The sequence below is a fragment of the Rhincodon typus genome, chromosome 28, assembly GCF_021869965.1.
Source record: "Rhincodon typus isolate 14 chromosome 28, sRhiTyp1.1, whole genome shotgun sequence".
NCBI classification, from domain to species: domain Eukaryota; kingdom Metazoa; phylum Chordata; class Chondrichthyes; order Orectolobiformes; family Rhincodontidae; genus Rhincodon; species Rhincodon typus.
This window is the reverse complement of record NC_063359.1, coordinates 39,724,936-39,741,057: the sequence shown is the minus strand read 5'-3', so window position 1 is coordinate 39,741,057 and position 16,122 is coordinate 39,724,936. Positions and strand designations below refer to the sequence as shown.

Here is a 16,122-nt window from a genome sequence, read left to right as displayed (position 1 = left end):
TAAGACCCCTCAATTTAAAACTATGTCCCCTCGTGCTAGCCATCACCATCCAAGGAAAAAGGCTCCCACTGTCCACCCTATCTAATCCTCTGATCATCTTGTATGTCTCTATTAAGTCACCTCTTAACCTTCTTCTCTCTAACGAAAACAGCCTCAAGTCCCTCAGCCTTTACTCATAAGACCTTCCCTCCATACCAGGCAACATCCTGGTAAATCTCCTCTGCACTCTTTCCAATGCTTCCACATCCTTCCTATAATGCGGTGACCAGAACTGTACGCAATACTCCAAGTGCGGCCGCACCAGAGGTTTGTACAGCTGCAACATGACCTCATGGCTCCGAAACTCAATCCCTCTACCAATAAAACCTAACACACCGTACACCTTCTTAACAACGCTATCAACCTGGGTGGCAACTTTCAGTGATCTATGCACATGGACACCGAGATCTCTCTGTTCATCCACACTACCAAGAATCTTAACATTAGCCCAGTACTCTGTATTCCTGTTACTCCTTCCAAAGTGAATCACCTCACACTTTTCCGCATTAAACTCCATTTGCCACCTCTCAGCCCAGCTCTGCAGCTTATCTATGTCCCTCTGTAATCTGCAACATCCTTCTGCACTATCCACAACTCCACCGACTTTGGTGTCATCCGCAAATTTACTAACCCATCCTTCTACGCCCTCATCCAGGTCATTTATAAAAATGACAAACAGCAGTGGCCCCAAAACAGATCCTTGAGGTACACCACTAGTAACTGAACTCCAGGATGAACATTTCCCATCAACCACCACCCTCTGTCTTCTTACAGCTAGCCAATTTCTGATCCAAACCGCTAAATCACCCTCAATCCCATGCCTCCGTATTTTCTGCAATAGCCTACCATGGGGAACCTTATCAAATGCTTTACTGAAATCCATATACACCACATCAACCGCTTTACCCTCATCCACCTGTTTGGTCATCTTCTCAAAAAACTCAATAAGGTTTGTGAGGCACGACCTACCCTTCACAAAACCGTGTTGACTATCCCTAATCAAATTATTCCTTTCTAGATGATTATAAATCCTCTCTCTTATAATCCTTTCCAACACTTTACCCACAACCGAAGTAAGGCTCACTGGTCTATAATTACCAGGGTTGTCTCTACTCCCCTTCTTGAACAAGGGGACAACATTTGCTAGTCTCCAGTCTTCTGGCACTATTCCTGTAGACAATGACGACATAAAGATCAAAGCCAAAGGCTCTGCAATCTCCTCTCTAGCTTCCCAGAGAATCCTAGGATAAATCCCATCCGGCCCAGGGGACTTACCTACTTTCACACCTTCCAGAATTGCTAACACCTCCTCCTTATGAACCTCAATCCCGTCTAGTCTAATAGCCTGTATCTCAGTATTCTCCTCGACTACATTGTCTTTTTCCTGTGTGAATACTGACGAAAAATATTCAATTAGCTCCTCTCCTATCTCTTCGGACTCCACGCACAACTTCCCACTACTGTCCTTGACTGGCCCTAATCTTACTCTAGTCATTCTTTTATTCCTGACATACCTCTAGAAAGCTTTAGGGTTTTCCTTGATCCTACCTGCTAAAGACTTCTCATGTCTCCTCCTGGCTCTTCTTAGCTCTCTCTTTAGGTCCTTCCTGGCTAACTTGTAACTCTCAAGTGCCCTCACTGAGCCTTCACGCCTCATCTCTACATAAGCCTCCTTCTTCCTCTTGACAAGAGATTCAACCTCTTTAGTAAACCACGGTTCCCTCGCTCGACCACTTCCTCCCTGCCTGACAGGTAATTACTTCTCAAGGACACACAGTAGCTGTTCCTTGAACAAGCTCCATATTTCAATTGTGCCCAGTCCCTGCAGTTTCCTTCTCCATCCTATGCATCCTAAATCTTGCCTAATCGCCTCATAATTGCCTTTCCCCCAGCTATAACTCTTGCCCTGTGGTATATACCTATCCCTTTCCATCGCTAAAGTAAACGTAACCGAATTGTGGTCACTATCACCAAAGTGCTCACCTACCTCCAAATCTAACACCTGGCCTGGTTCATTACCCAGTACCAAATCCAATGTGGCCTCGCCTCTTGTTGGCCTATCTACATACTGTGTCAGGAAACCCTCCTGCACACATTGGACAAAAACTGACCCATCTAAAGTACTCGAACTATAGCGTTTCCAGTCAATATTTGGAAAGTTAAAGTCCCCCATAACAACTACCCTGTTACTTTCGCTCCTTTCCTGAATCTTCTTTGCAATCTTTTCCTCTACATCTCTGGAACTTTTCGGAGGCCTATAGAAAACTCCCAACAGGATGACCTCTCCTTTCCTGTTTCTAACCTCAGCCCATACTACCTCAGTAGACAAGTCCTCATCAAACGTCCTTTCTGCCACTGTAATACTGTCCTTGACTAACAATGCCACACCTCCCCCTCTTTTACCACTTTCCCTGATCTTACTGAAACATCTAAACCCCGGAACCTGCAACAACCATTCCTGTCTCTGCTCTATCCATGTCTCCGAAATGGCCACAACATCGAAGTCCCTGGTACCAACCCATGCTGCAAGTTCACCCACCTTATTCCGGATGCTCCTGGCGTTGAAGTAGACACACTTCAAACCACCTTCCTGCCTGACGGTACACTCCTGCAATTTTGGTTCCTTCCCTGTTGCTGGGTCAAATACCTGGAACTTTCCCAATAACACTGTTGGCACATCCACACCATATAGTCTACATCATTTCAAGGCAGAGGCACACTATCACCTTCAAGGACAGCAAGTGCTGGCATTCCCAACAATGCTCACAGCTCACGGAATATTTTTATTTTAAAATGGTGTCCTCTTGTTTCTAGTCCTTGTTTTAAAAGTCTTGTCTGATACACCATTGACAGTAGTGAGGATAGGTGCCAGGCATCCAGTCACTGACCATTGAAAACTTGATGGGGCCAGTCCAAGAAGACTCTCCTTCCTGGTTTGAGTCTCAGTTTGTCCAAATTGCTTTTTCTTTAGCTGGAGTCAGAAGGTTGTGGCTCCAAGACTTCAGTGAACACATCAATTACAGTATGGAAGGAAAGCTGTACTTTTGGATTTGTCTTCAGATCTAACATTTAATGCCAACTAAAGCACTGGAACAAGGTTATAAAATTTGTACCTTCATTTTGCCACCAAATAAAGGGCATTCCTATATCCAATACTCCATCCTCCACCACGAACAGTAAGTGTGGGATCTTACTGTTCCCAGAATGGCAAGTGCACATGCCCACACAACTGTATAAAACAATCTCTGCTTTAGAGCTGCAGCAAGGTGCTGTATAAATACAAAGCAATTCAAAGAGAACATAACCAGCAATGACTGATTCTGTTTTCTCTTGCAGTGATCCTAATAGGGGCGGCTTGGACGTACCCACCCCTTGGATCCCTTACACATCCATGTACACCCAATATCTGGACATTAACAAGGACATTGACATGAGCTCTGTAAAGCAAAGGCTTCGCTATAATACGGTCAACTTCTGGAACCAGACCTATACTGCTATATAGCAGTGACACCTTAACACCTTAAGGTTTAATCTGCATGTTACTCTGAAATAAACCTTTAAAGTGTGCTGTTCTTGTGGATGTTTACCTTGGCCTGTTTGGTTGAGTTGAGTTGACTGCCTTCATGATGGAATTGGTGTTAACATAGGCGTGGAATCAGAGTTTTCGTTTCTTTACTCTCATGGTCCCCATTATGGAGACTAGCTTCCAATTCTAGATTTTATTGGCTGAACCTAAATTGCACGAGCTATTGTGGTGGGCTTTGAAACCATGTCCTGGGCCTCTGGATTACTAATCCAGTCATAATACCACTACGCCAACATCTGTCCACAATACGGGATGTTCAATATCCTTTTCAAACCTTAGTCGAGCAAATAAAATTCCACAAGCTGTAATAGTGACACTTAAACCTGTGGCCTCTGGATTAGTAGTCAAATGACATTACCACTATCTCATGTTACACCCCGAAAGTGCGGTCTTGCTGGTTTTGCCTAGAGTCAGACTCCATATAACCCCCACCCCAACGCTGAAATTAGTCTCAATGACCAAGCAGCCAAGGAAATTCCTGATGGATCAGTTGAAATCTCCAGGGATCCAAGGTGTGCATTAAAACAAGGGGCTGTATTGAGGGCTGACATTAATAGAAGCGGATTCAGTATACACAATTTAAAACCATACTTACACCTAGAGATAGGACACCCCTTCAGAACTCCTAAACCTAGAACCAGGAACTTTGAAAGTCCAATATCAGGGACCTGACCCCATTCTCTTTATCCTTGTATTTCTTAACTGTAGTTTCAGCGACTGCCTCTAAATCAGAATAAATATGTTAGTTTCAGCAGTTGGGCATCTGTGCAAAATAATGAGTGCAGAAAATGAAACATGTGCCTGCTAAGGATCCATGAAAATTAAAGATGATCAGCATGTCTAGCTGTAACAGTACTGGGAGTCTTCAGAGTAGCACATTTTCATTGGCTGCTCTCAAAGTTTCTTAGTTGAAGGATTAATAATCCCAAACCCCCAAATTAAATTCTACTGTATAAAACCTCAATGAGTGCATTGAACATAAAGTGTTTTAATAATCATTAAGTTACTTACAGAGGTCTGCAAAACGTGTGCACCAGCTTCTCATACCACTTAACAAAAGAGTTTTAAAAATAAATCTTTATTCAACACATAAATGGCATAATTAATCAATAACACATCTTTCAAAATGAGGGGTTACCTATTTAAGCCAGGGATGCAGAGAATTATTTTCTGACAGAAGGTCGCAAGTTGTTAGAACTCTTCCTCAAAAGGTAGTGGAAGCAGAGTCCTTGAATATTTTTAAGTTAGAGAAAATGAAAGATTATTGGTAGTAATGTGGATTAATCAGAGCCATGAATTTATTGATGGCAGAGTAGGCTCGAGAGGCCAAGGTCTTACTCCTGCTCTTAATTCTTAAGTCAATAACCAGCCTACGCATCTGAATTGTAACACTGTGTGATGATTCCAAGAAAAGTACTGAGGAATAGTTCTGGCCAAACATCCAGACGGGCTGCAATCAGCAATCATGTTTGATGTGTTACCCCATTCAATGTAGGCCTATCTGAAAACCAGTGAAGTGATATTTGTGTCAGACTGAAGCCAGCAATATCCATCATTTACTCATGTCCTCATCAAATTGATGCATTGCTTGAGGATGAATCAAGTTATGGTTAAATCTTCACCACACTTTCACTGTTGGAAAGCACATGTTGCAGGAATACACCGCAGAATCTCAACAAATGCACTCTCCCACTGCATCACAAACCAGGGTTGGATCTGCAATCAGGCTCTGGTGTCAGCCGGGAACATGAATGTTGGTCCTTCACGACATTAACAGATTGCAGAGGTGGCTCACGGCAAAATATTTACACTTTCAACTTGTTGAAGCAGAATTTCTAACTGCCATGTCAATTTTTGGTCGCAACGCAGAGAGGGTAATGAGAATAGCTTCCTGGAAGAAGACAAAAACACCAACCACTGTAAACCGCAACCACCAAAAGAATAAGTCTTTTACCAAAATATATTCTTTCATGAGATGTCGGTGCCGCAGGCAAGGCCAACATTTGTTACTCATCACCAATTGCCTTGAAACTGAGTGGCTTGCACAGTCATTTCAGACAGCCATTGATAACTCAACCACATCACTGTGGTCCAGAAGCAAACAAAGTCCAGACCAAGTAAGGATGGCAGATTTCCTTCCCTTAAAGATGTGAGTGAACTAGATGTGTTTTTTATAACAATTGATGATGATAATGGTGACCTGAAACTGAGATGTTTTACGCACTAGCTGCTGTGGGGGTATTTGAACTCATGTCTCTAGAGTTTAAAATCAGGTCTCTGGATTATAAATTTAGTGGTATTACCACGACGTCACCATCCTCCTTGACCAAGGGGAGATGCTGGTCTGAGTGAAGGGAACAATGGGCTCTTTCCTACAGGAAAAATTGGTGAGATTCAACCTAATCAGGTCCTCAACTGTGGATCATCAGAGATTCTTTCAATTGAAAATCAATGGAACAAGTTAAATCATCAAGATTCTAAAGTGTCTATTATCTGATCAGTACAATCCGCTCAGTAAATACTAGTTTTGAAGAAGGGTCACTGGACCTGAAACGTTGACTCTGCTTTCTCTCCACAGATGCCAGCAAACTGGCTGAGTTTCTCCAGCATTTTCTGCTCTTATTTAAAAACAAAATCATACCTTTTATGAAGTCACAATGTTTACAACACTATAAATTCACACATTTACCTGAATTTCAGAGGCAAAAATTGTTCATGGAAGCACCAAATCGGCCCAGCAACCAACAGAATCAAGATAAATACCAGAGTTTGTATTTAAGGTCTGTGTGGCTGTTCTTCTATGAAATTAGTTTTTCAGTCGCAATCTAACAGGTTCTCATGAGGAGATTTGACAGGGGATTCTGACTGTCATACCCATACCACAACCATAGCCAAATGGACAATAAGACACCAGCCTAAGAAACCTAAATAAATGGAAAAATTTTGCAGATGCTGGAAGTCTTGAACACATGCTGGAGAAACTTCAGACTGAACAAGAGTTATAACAGATTTGAAACATTAACTTTGTTCTTTTCTCTCCACAGATGCTGCCAGATCTGCTGAGATTCTCCAATGTTCTCTGTGTTTAGTAAATCTAAATGCCTATTTCTGCAATGTATTACTGCAGGAGGCAACTGTCAAACAGCACTCCAAGGTACACAGTGCTGTCTTTTGCATAATTGTTCACATCTATAATGAGGAAAGAAAGAACATAAGAGGATTACATGAATGATTATTGCAGTGTGCTGACCAAGATGCAAGAATCAGGTTTGAATTCAATCAGTGATTCGGGGCGTCTCCAAAGCACTATAAGTCACAGAAAAATACAAGAGTAAACTGTACCAAATGTATTAAAGCCCAGTAATTTCACAATGCAAATATGACTGTCATGTTGATAGATACTGTGAAGTACTATACAGTCATAGAAATTGCTAGGAAAGTTCAGCAGGTCTGGCAACATCTGTGAAGTAAAAATCAGAGTTAATGTTTCGGGTCCGGTTCTAAGGAAGGGTCACCGGACCCAAAACGTTAACTCTGATTTTTTCTAGATGCTGCCAGACCTGCTGAGCTTTTCCAGCAACTTCTGTTTTTGTTCCTGATTTACAGCATCCACAGTTCTTTTGGTTTTTACTTTACAGCCACGTCTGGCCCATCGTACTTATGAGTACATAAGGCTTGAAGGAAGGGAAAGGCTTCTGGGAAAGTTGTCGCTTTGGCTGCTGGGTCAATGGCCTTCAAATCTGAAAGCCTGCACCTCCTTACGTGTGTTTATGTACTAATCAGAGATTTAGGACAAAACATTGTCTTTGTTACATACCTCAGTGCGGATGGTACGGCTGCCCTGACCAGGGCAGGTGTTCAGATAGTGGTGAAAAAGGACGCTGGGATCTGTAAAACTAAGGTTTTCATCAACATCTACACTGGCCTCAAGTCCCTGAAGACCACCAAACACCACCAACAAATTCCTGAAGCAGGAAGGAAAAAAGATTACGGCATTTTATTCATTTTGCACATGCTGTGAAAGAAGTGTGGGAAGAGGCAATAACTCGGTGTTACTAAATTACTGATGGTGAAAGTGAGCAACCCTTCAAAAACTCACACTATTATAACAATTACTGCAATTTAACAGAAAACATTAACCAGCAGCTCACTGGGCTGGTATTGAATTTCACTGGACATAGCTACATTTATTTTATGCACAAGATTGGAAGAGAAGAAATGGAAACAGAAATTCTAGAATGGGTGCCATTTAACAGTAAATCATATTTATGTGACACCTTTAACATTGCCAAACATCGCAATATATTTCATAGGAAAGTTGCTCACTAAAGGTTTTACAATGAATTACAATAGGAGATATTAGGAAGATGACCAAAGTCTTGGTCAAACGGGTTTTAAGGAGCATTAGAAGGAAGAGAGAGCAGACAAGTTTAGGGAGACACTGAAGGGTAGGAACAGAACTCCACAATTTGGCACCGAGATGGTTGAAGACAAAGCCACTTAAGGGGAATGGCAAAAATTCAATGGGGCACAAAAGGCCAAAACTAAAAGAACACAGCAATCTCAGAGGGTTGTCAGGTCTGGGGTGGTTGCAAAGGTAGGGAGGAGAGACCATGGACAAACTTGGACACAAGAATGAGAATTGTAAATTTAAGGTACTGTAGCTTGGAAAAGAGATGAAAAGAGAATGAAAAAGTTCTTCACTCAAAGGGGTCTGCAGAATTTGTCACCACAAAAAGCAGTCAAGGCCAAAACATTGTATGATTTCAAGGTGGAGTTGGATATAGCATTTAGGGCTAATGAGATCAAAGGATATGGTGGAAAAGTGGGAACAGGTCATTTGTATGTTTCTGTATTTTGTCTGTGCCAAGATTTACAAGCATCCTCAGGCCGAATGGGTGGACTGTGATCTCCACCCTGAAAACAATGTAGTGATGTAAGGAGTTTAACAGAAGACTATGAACTGTTTTAGAATGGAAATAGAAATCTTCCTGAAATATGGAGGTTACCCAGTTTTATAAACGATGAACAAACCTCCAACAGCATTACTCACAATGAAGATGTAACTTGTCTATAAGGATGTAAGGACCATACCAACAAAGCACAAAGCATACTGCTGCAGTTGGTTGGCAATAGGATGAAGGAAGGTCAAAAAGGTTGGGCCAATACCCATTTTCATTTAGAAGAATGAAGGATGATATTATTGAAACTTACAAGTTTCTGAGGGCTTGACAGAGTGGGTGCTGAAACGATGTTTTCTCTTGTGGGGAAGAAAAGACCTAGGGGACACAATTTTAAGCACAAGAGAGCTGGCTTTCAAAAGAGATCAGGTTAATTTTCTCTCCACTCAGGGGTATTAGCCTGGAATTCATTTTCTCAGAAAATAGTGGAAGCTAGGTCACTGAATTTATTCAGAACCATGTTAGATAGCTTTTTGACTGTTGCAAAATTCAAGGGCTATGGGGTAAACAAGGAAGTAAAGTTGAGCCTAGAATCAGATTAGTATCTTATCTAACAGAGAGCTTCTTGAGGGGCTGAATGGCCTACTCCGACTCCTAGGTCTGGGCTCTTAAGGCGGCTTGTACTCATTTTTTAATTAATTTGTAAGTAGAAACTATTTTGGATTGGAAGTGATTGCAGTCTTAAAAAGAGGAAGCTAGTAGCACAGCCTATAGAGGCTGAGGAACTGAGAGAATTTAATTGTTATCACATCAAATTGGGAAGGTTCAGTCAGTTTTGGATATCAGCAATTGGTTTTTCTCTAAACAATGTGAGGCATCAGGAGTGTGATGAACGGGTTGATAAGATGCTTATCACAACGCATCTCAGAGAACATTTATAGAGTCATACAGCCCGGAAACAGACCCTTTGGTCCAACTCGTCCATGCTGACCAAGTTTCCCAAACTAAAACTAGTCACACTTGCTTGTGTTTGGCCCATATCCCTCTAAACCTTTCCTATTCATGTACCTGTCCAAACATCTTTTAAATGTTTTAATTCTACCTGCATTCTACCACTTCCTCTGGCAGTTCATTCCACATATAAACCACTCTTTTAAATCTTTTATAATACCTTGCATTTGTACCAACTAAACTCCACTGGCCACTCCTCAGCCCAGTGACCTAATTGGTCAAGATCTCTTTGTAATTTTAAATAACTTTCTTCACTGTCAACTATTGCAACAATTTTGGTGTCATCCGCAACCTTACTAACCATGCCTCCTAAACTGTCATCTAAATCATCTGTATAAATGACAAAAACTGTGGACCCAGCACCGATCTAAGCAGAACACCACCGATTATAGGCCTCCAATCCGAAAAGCATCCCTCCACCACCAGCCTGTCTCCTACCATCAAGCCAATTTTATATACAATTAGCAAGCTCTCCCTGAATCCCATGTGATCTGACTTTACTAACCAGTCTACCATGCGGAACCTTGTCAAAGGCTTTACTGAAGTCCATGCAGGCAACGACTACTGCTCTGCCCTCATTTATCTTTTTGGTCACATCCTCAGAAAACTCAATCAAATTTGTGAGATACAATTTCCAACACATAAAGCCATACTGACTGTCCCTTATCAGTCCTTGCCTCTTCAAATGCGTGTAAATCCTAAGTCTCAGAATCCCCTCCAACAGCTTAGCCACTATTGATGCAAGACTCACCAGCCTATAGTTCTTTAGTTTTAATGGGGATGGGGGATCTAGTCAAGGAAAAAGCACAACTAATGGAACTGAGAAAGTTTGTTTTCTGTTCTACCGAGTTTAAATTAATGATAACAAAAACATGATCACAAAGTGACTTTCTTCAGTAACTGGTAATTAGTTTGGGCATGACCGGTGATCAAGAAGCTCACTGAAAAATCTCTATCTCTAACTGAATATGTGTAAAGCTCAAGAGGTAATTGAGATTATAAAGCAATTATCTTCAGAGAAGCGACACTGAAGATAAGCCTTACTTGAATGTTGGAAGTGTAACATTGTCAACATTTGACCCTCGTTCAGATGTGCCAATTGAGAGATCGTAGCCATCCTTGAATGGGCACTCTGTGAACACAGCACCTGCAATACACAGACAGTAAGGTTTAAGTTTGAAAACTGATTTTTAATACCCCCATTTAAACTTTACCCTAATCTTTTAATTGAAGTTGTGCTACAATAGCCAGAGGATGATTTGGAACTCACTGAGGCATGAAGCAAGTCGCACTGTGTAACCCCAGTACAGGCCAGATACTGTCCGTGGAGCATGTGGTGGGACAACTGTACCCTTCAATGCTTTACTCTCTGAAAGGACAAAACATAGTAGGATTATGGGCGGTGTTAGTGGCACTTCGTTTTGCTGAAGACTAGCGAAGCGAGGCAAAGGGATACACTTTAGGTTACCGGTAGAACCTAATTTTATTCAATTGCAGAAATGTTGGCACTGGCAAACTCAAAAAGTTTAACAGTTTCCAGGAAATCAAAACTGAACAAATTCTCTCAGAGCAGATAAATAATTGAACTTCAGCTGAATGGTCTCATTTTGCACCAAATCTAAAATAAACCAATGGTAAATGGATTTAACATAAGATTAGGAGGTCAATCTATCCCTCCAAACTGTTCCATTATTTTATGAGATGATGGCTGACTGTATCTCAATCCTGTCCACCTGCCTTCTTTTTCTTTATTCTTGCATGGGAAGAGGGTAATACTGGCAGGCCAGCATTTGTTGTCCAGCCCTAAGTGCCCTTGAACTAGATGGCATTTCAGGAGGCAGTTAAGTGAAAACCACATAGATAAGGCATGTAGGCCAGACCAAGTGTGAAAGCAGATTTCCTTCCTACAAGGGCAGTGGTGGAAGTCAGATGGGTTGTTACAACAATTGATGATAGTCTCACAGTCACCTAGCTGCTGTGATGTGAATCTATGTCCTCTGCAGTATTAGCCTGTACCCCTGGCTTAACCGTCCAGCGACATTACCACTCTCTCCTCCCAACATGGAGCTTTCGCATCCTTTTCAAATCCTTGTCTAGCAAAAAGTTATCAACCTTGGATTTAAAATCATTAACTGAACCAGCATCTACTGTTTTTTGGAGGATTCCATTTCATCCGTCTAGCCTCCCCCCACTACCCCAATGCCTTAGGAGAGAAAGTACTTCCTAGTTTCTCTCCTGAATGGCCTTCTCTGCTTTTAAGGTCATATCCCATTATCCTGTCCTCTCATCAGCAGAAAGTAATTTTCTCTATCTTATCGACTCCTTTCAAAATCCCAGAAACCCCGAATCAACCTCGATATTCTAGAGGTGACATATTTACTTCATGTAATCTCTCTTCATGATTGAATCTTTGGAGCACCTTTCATATTGTTGTAGAAAAATCTCCTCTCCATTATATTCTGGCTTTCTCATTATGTAAACAAAAAATCCATTCCCTTGCAGACTTGTGACCATTACCATCCAGAAATACGAGGGCAGCAGATATACGGAAACACCACCGCCTAACTGCAAGTTCTCCTCCAAGACACAGATCATCCGGAATTGCCACTCCTTCCTTATTGGTTGGTTTCATTCCTGAAACTCCCCTCCAATCATCACTTTGGGTTACCTACGCCCCGAGGGGTGTAATGGTTCAAGGAGGCAATCCAGCCGCATTTTCTCTAAGGCAATTAGGTATGGGAAACAAATAGTGGCCTCAAATCGTTCTCAAATCCCAAAAAAAGCTTAAGACTCCTCTTTGTGATTCCTTCTTGCACCTCACTACAATTTAATGGTCTGGGAAAGACTAGAGTGATTCCTCTGCTACTGCAGATCCCTATAGAGATCAAACTCCACAAAAATCAGACTCTTCCCATCATTACTTTAGAAACTATTTTCACGTTATAACAACCAGGAACTGAAATAATGGATTCTGATCTGTTATTTTACCTGGGTTTTCATTCTTGTGCAGTCGGACTGTAACCCGTAAACCAGGTTGAAGCTGTCGGTCAATCTGTACATCCTAATTTCAAATAATAAAATAAAAGTGAGTAACAAAAGGGAGGTGGAAGAGTTGCACTTAGTAAAATGTATGAAAGAGAGAGAACGATTTGTAGGGTAGATGGAGTCGGATAAATTTGACAGCCCATTCAATGGGCACATGGAGCTAAGTGACACTGTTATAATTCTATAATAGCATGAGCTTTCATAGAACGATAGAACTGCGACTGATTTACATTCAGATCAGGAACACACACAACTCTCCTATCAATCACACCCTGACAGCATGCTAGACATATGCTGTGGGTGAGAACTAAAAAGCAAGCAACAAAGTTTTTGCTGAAAGTTTTTCAAGAATTCAAATTCCAAGCCTGCCTTTGTAACAGGCCTGGATTGTTCTGCACAAACCTTTCTCATGCCACAGTTTACAAATGATCCTTTCTGGGGTTTACGGGGCCGTTCAACTACCACTCCCTCACGGTACTCAGATTTCTCATCTATCCTCATGTGGTGTGGACTGTCCAGTGGATTCAGGAGGCCTAGAACACAGCACAAAGACAGGCCATTCAGCCCAGCGGGTTTATGCAACATAACACTCTTCATCTTAACCCAATCAACATGTCCTTCTGTCCTTCATGCTCTTGTCTAGCCTCCCCCTCAGAACGCATCTATGATATTTGTCCTGAACAGTCCCTGTGGTAACAAGTTCACATTCTGACCACTCTCTACGTAAAGAGATTTCTCCCAAATTCCATGTTGAGTATATTAATGATGTACGGAGTACCCTCTGAATTCAGAGACTGTACCAAAGCACTTCTGTTGTTACACAGGCAATGTGACAAGTCAATTTGCAAACAGCAAAGTTACCCAAACAGCAAAGAGATAAAAGACCAACTAAGCTGGCTTTGAGAACACTGCATTGACCAATGTTCCACAGCACTTGGATGGACCAAGTACAGCAACTGGGTGCAGACACAGCGATATCTGACTCCGGAAGTCACTGCCATATATAGACGTTGGGAGGTCCGCACAGTGACAGGAATAATAGAGGGAATGTAAATCAGAGCATGGGTAGAACTCCATTCCTCTTGGAACAGTGCCATGGGATCTTATACTTCCACCTGAGGGGGCATCTGATTTAAAAGACACACCTCGATGGTGCAGCACTCCCTCAGACCTACAATGAAACATCATCCTGGATTATATGCTCAAACTCTGGTGTCGGGATTGAGCTGACAATGTTTTAATTCAGAGGAGAACATTAATAGCAAGCCAAAGCTGATACAGTAATTATTACTAATTAACTGTTCCAACATAGCAACATCCCTTAAACACACCCTTTGGCAAAAAGACAAATTCAGAAAAACAGATTTTGTCTCACATGCAACCTAGGTACAGAACTTTCGGCTGTATTAGAGAGACAGGGAAAAATACCTTCCATTTCTTCAAGCCCACTACAGCAACTGCTGAATCTCAAAGCTAAAATAAACTAAGAACGAGAAATCCTGGGCTGAGAGAGCTGGCCACACCCATCCACGCTGCTTCTATTGGTTCAACACTAAAACAAAACCCAAGGTCTCACAAGCTGATTACCCTAGTGGCTCTGGTAGACTGGTTGGCACCTCTGCCTTCTCAAAAACAAAAACAAGACAAAATACACCTCTTAAAGCCATAGCATGTTCACAGTAGGAAGATGTAGCAACAGCAGAGAAAACTAATCTTTCACTTTACATTCCTGCAGCCATGGGTTCAAGTCAATCTATACTCTAATTGCTACTTGTATGTTATGCTTTTAACTATCTCCATTCACTTCATGTAAAGCAAGGCATCCAAGTTCAGACAGAGATACTTGATCAGAAACAGGACAGATCTGTGCCTCTTAACCCTCCAGTTGCACAGCTTGGTCACTGCTACTCATCTTAACAATAAACCTCACAGTTAAGCAGAAAGACACAGCTCTGACATTCAGCTCTGTCATTAGGTGCTGGTAGAGGAACAAAACAAATGTCAACCAGTTACAAAAATTCAGTGCCATCTAAAGTACAATTATGAATAGCTCCGTTGAGGTCGAATTAAACAGCACTGAAAAAGGCTGGTGCACCCATTCCATGCATGTGTTGGTTCTCCGAGAAAGCTATCCAATTAGCTCCACTCTCCAGTTTCCCACAGCCCTATAAATCCTTTCCTTCAAAAATTTATCCAATTTCCTTCTTGTAAATTAATAATGCATCTGCCTCCACTGGCCCGTAATGTCAGGTCACTGTGTTAAAGAATGTTATTGCACATCACATTGTTTATGACAATCACTTTAAACATTAGTCAGAACAACAAATGTTTTGAAGTCCATAAGTCTCAAGTTATTTGTGTGTCTAGTTTTCCAGACCAGCTTACCTGCAAACTGCAGATCCTGATGTTTTGGAAAGAAGGATTTCCTTAGGTACCTGGTTACATACAATGGAAAGATCACTCTGCAGTTGAGTCTTAATCATAGAGATGCTGAAAATTATCAACTTTATTAGAAATCAGCTCTCGGGTTTTTTAAAAAATATAACCAAACTAGCGGTTCTGTGTATTTTGCAAGTAAATCAAACTAGCAGCAACACAAGCTAAGCAGCAACACTGGAATAAGACTGGATTCTCCAAACGTGCACTCCTAGTACAGTGTTTTACCCAATGGGAACCCATGTTAAGTTCACTAAATGGCAAAGAAAGGTTGGTTTTTGACAGTGAGCAAGGTGCTACGACAGGGGGATCCACTAAGAAAAATGGTCCTAATGCCATATGAAGAACAGGATTTGGACAGTCATTTCTTTGAACACTTTTCAGGCAACTCCAAGCAGCTGTCTGGGCCCCTGGCTCTGGAAATGCTTCTTTAGTATTAGTATTCCCTAAAGATCTAGATGTCAGAATGGCAGTGCTGCAATCGAGCTCCTGGGCTCATTCGGTTCAGTCTGCTTTTCTCTTATTTCTTTCTTTTTGCTTTTTCTTCTTTTTTCCCCTTTTTCTTTAAAGTCTTTTGCTTTGGTGAGGCACTGGTTATGGGCCCTACCTGAGCGTGTTACAGGACCCAGTTGTGGTACCGGTAGCATCAGTGGCAGCAAACACGCAGCTCCTCCCGAGACTCCAGGCCCAGGTGTTTACCTGGAAATAAGACTTTAATATCTGGACAGTTCTCATACTTTTTGGCTTTGTTTCCTTTATTTCTGTTGTTTTTTTTTTAAATTCCAGTTTTGTAATCAGGTGCATAACCAAGAAGGCATCAGAGAAATTCAACTTTGTACTTTTCACTGTACTCCTGCATTCCTGTACCTGAGTATACGTGTCAATAAAATCAATTCTAATTCTTAAATATCTGTCTCTCTACATCCTTTCAGACTCTTCATCCCCGTATAGCTCCTCCTCCAGCTGTATTAGTTACTACCTGATTCAGCTTCTAAGAAGTGTGCGGTATTGATTTGCAACATGACTAACTATTTGGATACAGAACTAGCTCAAAGGTAGAAGACACAGGGCGGTGGTGGAGAGCTGCTTTTCAGACTGGAGGCC

At 41.6% G+C, this 16,122-nt stretch overlaps 2 protein-coding genes across 3 annotated transcripts in view; one reads left to right on the top strand and one right to left on the bottom strand.

The window, feature by feature from the left end:
• Positions 1-7,003, top strand: part of LOC109916040 (bile salt-activated lipase) — a 23,706-nt gene extending 16,703 nt beyond the window's left edge. The window contains exon 11 of one of the 2 annotated variants that reach the window (XM_048613767.1): positions 6,670-7,003. In XM_048613767.1, the coding sequence (XP_048469724.1) occupies positions 6,670-6,688 (19 nt within the window). In that variant the 3' untranslated portion in view covers positions 6,689-7,003. Of the gene's footprint in view, positions 1-3,375; positions 3,612-6,669 lie in introns of those variants that run through there. The other variant, XM_048613766.1, reaches the window with a different exon arrangement.
• Positions 4,594-16,122, bottom strand: spout1 (SPOUT domain containing methyltransferase 1). The gene is made up of 8 exons (XM_048613768.1): positions 15,626-16,122; positions 14,968-15,017; positions 12,985-13,115; positions 12,526-12,598; positions 10,808-10,906; positions 10,582-10,684; positions 7,443-7,590; positions 4,594-5,516 (listed from the first exon to the last, which is right to left on the bottom strand). Exons 1-8 carry the CDS (start codon positions 15,820-15,822, stop codon positions 5,439-5,441), a joined length of 879 nt encoding a protein of 292 aa, XP_048469725.1. The 5' UTR covers positions 15,823-16,122; the 3' UTR covers positions 4,594-5,438.

Excerpts from the sequence above, each read along its gene's own strand:
- spout1 (XM_048613768.1), bottom strand. The coding sequence starts at position 15,822 with ATGCACCTGATTACAAAACTGGAATTTAAAAAAAAAACAACAGAAATA. Across the intron at positions 10,685-10,807 it reads GCGACTTGCTTCATGCCTCA|GTGCTGTGTTCACAGAGTGC; the intron begins GTGAGTTCCAAA and ends TGTGTATTGCAG. Across the intron at positions 7,591-10,581 it reads GTTACACTTCCAACATTCAA|GAATTTGTTGGTGGTGTTTG; the intron begins GTAAGGCTTATC and ends TTCCTGCTTCAG.